The following is a 5677-nucleotide window of genomic DNA, read 5'->3' as shown; positions in this document are numbered from 1 at the left end:
CTGTTCTAATTGTCTGAAATATTTGTCGACATAGACATTTTGACTGTTTTATACGAATTATATTTTTGAAGGTATTCTTTTGTGGAATTCTCGAATAAAATGTTTGGTTAATAATGTCTCCTTTGTGTTTGTTACTGAACAACTGTAACCATAATAATAACTGCAATTTTATTTATTATACAGTTGTGGTCAGAATTATTGGCACCCCTGGTGAATATGTTCAAAGATGGCTGTAAAAATAAATCTGCATTGTTTATCCTTTTGACCTTTTATTTAAAAAATTCACAAAAATATTACCTTTCATTGAAGTAAAACAATTGAAAGTGGTGGGTAAAGCACATTATGAAATAAATGCTTCTCTCCAAAACATGTTGGCCATAATTATTGGCACCTTTTTAAAAATATTTTAATACTTCAATGAAAGGTTAGATTTTTGTGATTTTTAAAAATAAAATATCAAAAGGATAAACAATGCAGATTTATTTTTACAGCGATATTTGGTCATATTTACAAGGGGTGCCAATAATTCTGACCACAACTGTAGATCATATAATAATAATCTAATGTAGATGGCTGATTTAAGCATATTAATCCTGACATCTTAATATTAAATGATAAGGATGTACTTAATTTTGGTTTGCATGAGTTCCAAGTATATAAATCTATCGATTTCTAAAAGAAACGTGCATTTAAATAGAAACGAAAATCATAATTTTATAGAAAAACTACTTTTTTGACCATTTTCCATTGTGGTACGTTGCCATATAGCAAATATTTAAAAATCTGTTTTGATTTGTATGATTGAAGCTATTTCATGTAGGCTAATAAAAACTTATTTGAAAATATATTATATTATATATATTTCATGGTTTGAACATAAGGGTTCTGCGTACCATAGGGTTAGGTTATAAGCATATAAAGGTTATTTTATAAGCATATAAGAGTATTCAGATATAGTAATAAAGCAATGGTTTTGTGATGTGTTCTTATTTGAGTGAGTTCAAACTGTAAACACGGAATAGATCTACTTTTAGATCTTTAAGTTTGTCCCTTACGGCCCGCCGTACTCACTGATGTTACCGTGGTGACGTGAGGACGCTCCGCTCCGCTCTGTGCTAAATCCTCTTACCGAGCGACTGAGAGGGTTTCAGTTCTTATTATCAGAGGAAAACATATTTACGTTTGTTTAATTCGCTTATTAAACGCTGCTTGATTATGGCGTCAGTGTTAGACGCACTCTGGGAGGACAGGGACGTGAGGTTTGACATCACTCCGCAGTAAGTCCTCGCGCTAATCCGCTAGCTCCGGAGCTAATGACATTAATTCATCAAATCAGAATAACAGTGAACTAGCGGCACACTTTCTGCACTTTACATGTCGATGGAACAAGTGTTTGAAACATTCATCTGTGTTCACATTCATCGTGCATTTGAGTCAGTCGATCAATGTAAAGTGTTTTTAAAGATCTTCTTTAAACATTCGTGTTTATAGTTAAACTATCACCAGGGTAAATGTTCACTAAAACTATTTAAAACATTTGAGCTAACTGAAATAAAGCTGAAAATATTTAAATATGAATATGTGATGAAAAACAAACTAAACGAAAATATGAAATATTTTAGCACTAAAATGCGAAATAAATAAATAAATTAATCATAAATACTAAAATGACAAAGGTGCACAACAAAATTACTGAAAATGAACAAAAATATAAAAATAAATGGCAATTCAAAATATGATGAATACAAATTATTATAGTATAAATACTAAAATAATACTATTACGTATACTTATAAAATATAAAACTAAAATAAATTAATTCTAAATAGTAATATTAACAACTAAATTACAAAAGTGCACAACAAAATTACTAGAAATTAACTAACATTTTAATTTAAAATATAAAAAGAAATGGCAATTCAAAATATGAATAAAAATTATTATAGTATAAATACTAAAATAATACTATTACGTATACTTATTAAAAAAAAATTTTTTTTATCCTAAATAGAAATATTAAAAACTAAATGACTAGAAATGAACTAAAATTAAAATATAAAAAGAAATGGCAATTCAAAATATGAATAAAAAGTATTATAGTATAAATACTAAAATAATACTATTACGTATACTTATATTTTATATGCATTTTATATGTATTTATATTTTATAATACATATAAGTAGACAAAAATCATAATTGCTGATTATTCCCTTGAAATTGTAATTGCGATTATTAATGACGATTATTCTATAGCATTAAGCCCCCAAAAGTCATTTATACATTGGTTTGGTTTCTTTAAATAAAAAAAGTAAAAAATGCATGGTATTATAATGTTATACTAAAAATAAAAACAATGGGGAAAAAACTTAAGATAACCTGTAGAAAAAGAAAGAAAAAACACACAGAATAATATAAGTGGACTTTTTTTTGTAATTGCTATTTACATTTTATTGAACGATTACATAATTGTGGCGTCCGTAATTGTAATCACGATTACAAATTCGATTAATTGTGTAGCCCTACATATAATTATGCCTTCAGGATTGTCACACTTTTTTACATTTGACTTTGATACTGTTTTACACTTTATTGTCATTACATGTGCATATTATAAGATATCTCCGTGCAAGTTGCTTTCAGTTAAAACGGCTCAAACATGCATTTTAGTCTGGGACTATACTTAAGCCTTGTCTGTGAAAGGGGGGGGGGGGGGGGGGGGGGGGGTTGAGTGTTTTATTCTCCTCTCAGACAGCAGCAAATGATTTTATGTTCGTTTAAGGCAGATGAAAACCAGAGCTGGTGAAGCGCTCATCGATTGCCTGGATTCCATCGAGGACACAAAGGGAAACAATGGTGATAGAGGTGAATAAATGTGGCCATTTCACCCTAATAAATGCGGCTATCTTCATTGTTTGTTTTTTTTATTCAATTATTGTCATGTAAAATATCATTAATTGTCTTGTTTATATTGTATTTTGGTAATTGTAATGTCACGTCTTATCTTGTCTTCATATAGGAAGACTCCTGGTGACCAATTTGAGGATAATATGGCATTCATTGGCACTGCCAAGAGTCAATTTGTGTGAGTATTTGAGAAATATTAAATAATAATTTCTGTTGCAGCTCTTCATAGTGAGCCTTTGTCGCCCTCTATTGAACAAAATGTATTTAGGGTTAATTAATACAAATGAAAAGATCTAAAACTCCAACTTTTAAAGATGAACAGATGAAGATCTCTTAAAAACATCATTTTGATTGATTATTTTCTTGGATGTTTTCTGTCAGTTGACAGCAGAACTGTCAATCATTACCTAACACATTCTGTCTTTTGTGTTTATTAACAGCTGTGGGATACAACTGTATTATTAATATCACTACAAGGACAGCAAATTCAGTGAGTCGTCTTCCTTTCAAGTTCCTACACATTAGAATCACTTTTTAACAGCCCGTGTAGATGATGTCAAATTCCCTCTTTGTTCCAGAAACTGAGAGGTCAGACCGAAGCGCTTTACATATTAACCAAATCTAATAACACTAGATTTGAGTTTATATTCACGAATGTGGTCCCAGGAAGTCCGAGACTGTTTACATCTGTCATTGCTGTTCACAGGTACTTGTGTTATACATAATGCCACGATTAGTGACAGTTTTCATATTTGTTTAAAATTTTATCCATATTGGCTTTGTTTTTGTTCATTAACAAACTAATCATTTAATCTATATCTGTAGTTTAATCTATACAGTTTTCTGTGAATTCTGTGAATTGCATAATAATAAATACCACATTTTTAATGTTTACAGTTAAAAGTATTTTGAACAGGAGTTAGAACAAAAAATGCAATAACATCTAGTCATAGGTATGTATTGTAAGCTTAAAGAGCGATTAGCTATATTTATTTAGCACAGCTGAGCACAAAAGATTCCACAAATGATAAATGATTGGTTGGATTTAGTATAAATCTACTAAATGGGTAACTTTTTGAAAAAAATATGGTCACTGTTTTATAAAATCAATTATTCAGAAGAAATATTATTATAGGAATGTGTCAATAAATGATGAAATTATTATATTGTCAATAGAATACATCTATTAATTTACTTTAATTAGTTTAGTTGACCAAAATAATATTACTAAGTCATGTAAAGTATTTGATACAATTAGGTAGGCTATATAAAATAGTTACCAAACTAATTATTTATGTGTCTTGCAGGGCTTATGAGACGTCCAAAATGTATCGGGATCTGAAGCTAAGAGGAGCTCTTATCCAGAATAAACAGCTGAGGCTTCTGCCACAGGAGCAGGTTTATGACAAAATTAATGGAGTCTGGAACCTGTCTAGTGATCAGGTATTTCAGTGGATTCACTATATTTTTATTTATTGTTTTAGTAGGAATTTAAAGACTGATGTTGTGACCTTAACCTTTATACTCTCCCCGGGTCATTTTGACCCGAAATTCGTTTTCTTTTCATTTTTAAAAATGTAGTTTTTATTGGAGTGGTCAGTTTTGTCACACTTGAAATTGGAATACACAAAAAGTGACTGGTTTCAAGGTGGGGTTTTTTTTTCGTGGTTGTAATAAAAATAGTAACAAATCCTTGCCTCGTGGGTCAATTTGAACCCCATAGGAATGAATGGGAAGTGTGTTTGTGTGTGTGTGTGTGTGTGTGTGTGTGTGTGGGGGGGGTTATTTGTAAAAAAAAATCCCAAAAACACACACACACACACACACACACACACACACACACACACACACACACACACACACACACACACACACACACACACACACACACACACACACACACACACACACACACACACACACACACACACACACACACACACACACACACACAACAGATGAAGGGCTGAGACCATAGAACATCCCCAATGCAGAACACACACACACACACACACCTAGAAATTCCCTTTAAAATAAATTGGGGCATTTAATGGGGCAATGTTTTTGTCAAATTTTCAACAACAAAAAAAAACAGATATGAAGTGGTTAGATCTGAACACTTTTACATTGCAGAGCATTCATTTGCTCCATATAGAGCTTTATGGCCATCTAGTGGCAATAGTCACAAAATGGCATATATATTCCTCATGAGGTCAGCAGAGACACCCAATGATTTAAAAAAAAAAAAAACAGTATTTTGCATGAACTGCAGGTATTTTGTATTTAAGTGAAAGAATGTGTTTGTTTGGTGGTGGTTGAGGAGATTCCCCCCTTCTATATGTAAAGCGCTCTGAATACCCAGAAAAGCACTACATAAATGTAACAAATTATTATTTATTATTAATAATATTTTTATTGTAAAATTTCATTATTGTTCAAATCTAGTAATTAAGAGGTAAATAAAATAATAAATAAATAAATCTCCCAAAAAAGCATAAAAAAAGAAAAAATATTTCCAGAATTAAAGGTGAACTATGTACATTTTTTTCAGTAAAATATCCAAAAAACATTAGGCCAGTGTTATATATTTTGTTCAGTTGAGTACTTACAATATCCCAAATGTTTCCAACTATTTATAAATAGTGAGAAATTGCTATTTTAACCAAGGAACTGGGACGTGTGAGGGAGTCGCCTATCAATTGCGTCATATCTGTGTTACCCTCAGTTTCCGTTTTATTTTGCAGAAACACTTTACTCTCACTGCAGTGTG

General features: G+C 31.0%; 1 protein-coding gene across 2 annotated transcripts in view; it reads left to right on the top strand.

The window, feature by feature from the left end:
- Positions 1 to 1063: 1063 nt before the first annotated feature.
- Positions 1064 to 5677, top strand: part of bbs5 (Bardet-Biedl syndrome 5) — an 11855-nt gene continuing 7241 nt past the window's right edge. Inside the window, exons 1-6 of one of the 2 annotated variants that reach the window (XR_013816895.1) lie at positions 1064 to 1277; positions 2783 to 2865; positions 3020 to 3085; positions 3348 to 3397; positions 3486 to 3613; positions 4215 to 4350. Coding sequence is in view for 1 of the 2 variants with exons in the window: in XM_079821795.1 (XP_079677921.1) it covers positions 1216 to 1277; positions 2783 to 2865; positions 3020 to 3085; positions 3348 to 3397; positions 3486 to 3613; positions 4215 to 4350 (525 nt within the window). In the remaining variant the exon portion in view is untranslated. The remainder of the gene's footprint in view (positions 1278 to 2782; positions 2866 to 3019; positions 3086 to 3347; positions 3398 to 3485; positions 3614 to 4214; positions 4351 to 5677) is intronic. The other variant, XM_079821795.1, reaches the window with a different exon arrangement.

This window comes from Gobio gobio (assembly GCF_949357685.1).
Source record: "Gobio gobio genome assembly, chromosome: 7".
NCBI lineage: Eukaryota > Metazoa > Chordata > Actinopteri > Cypriniformes > Gobionidae > Gobio > Gobio gobio.
This window is presented reverse-complemented; position numbering and strand designations above follow the sequence as displayed.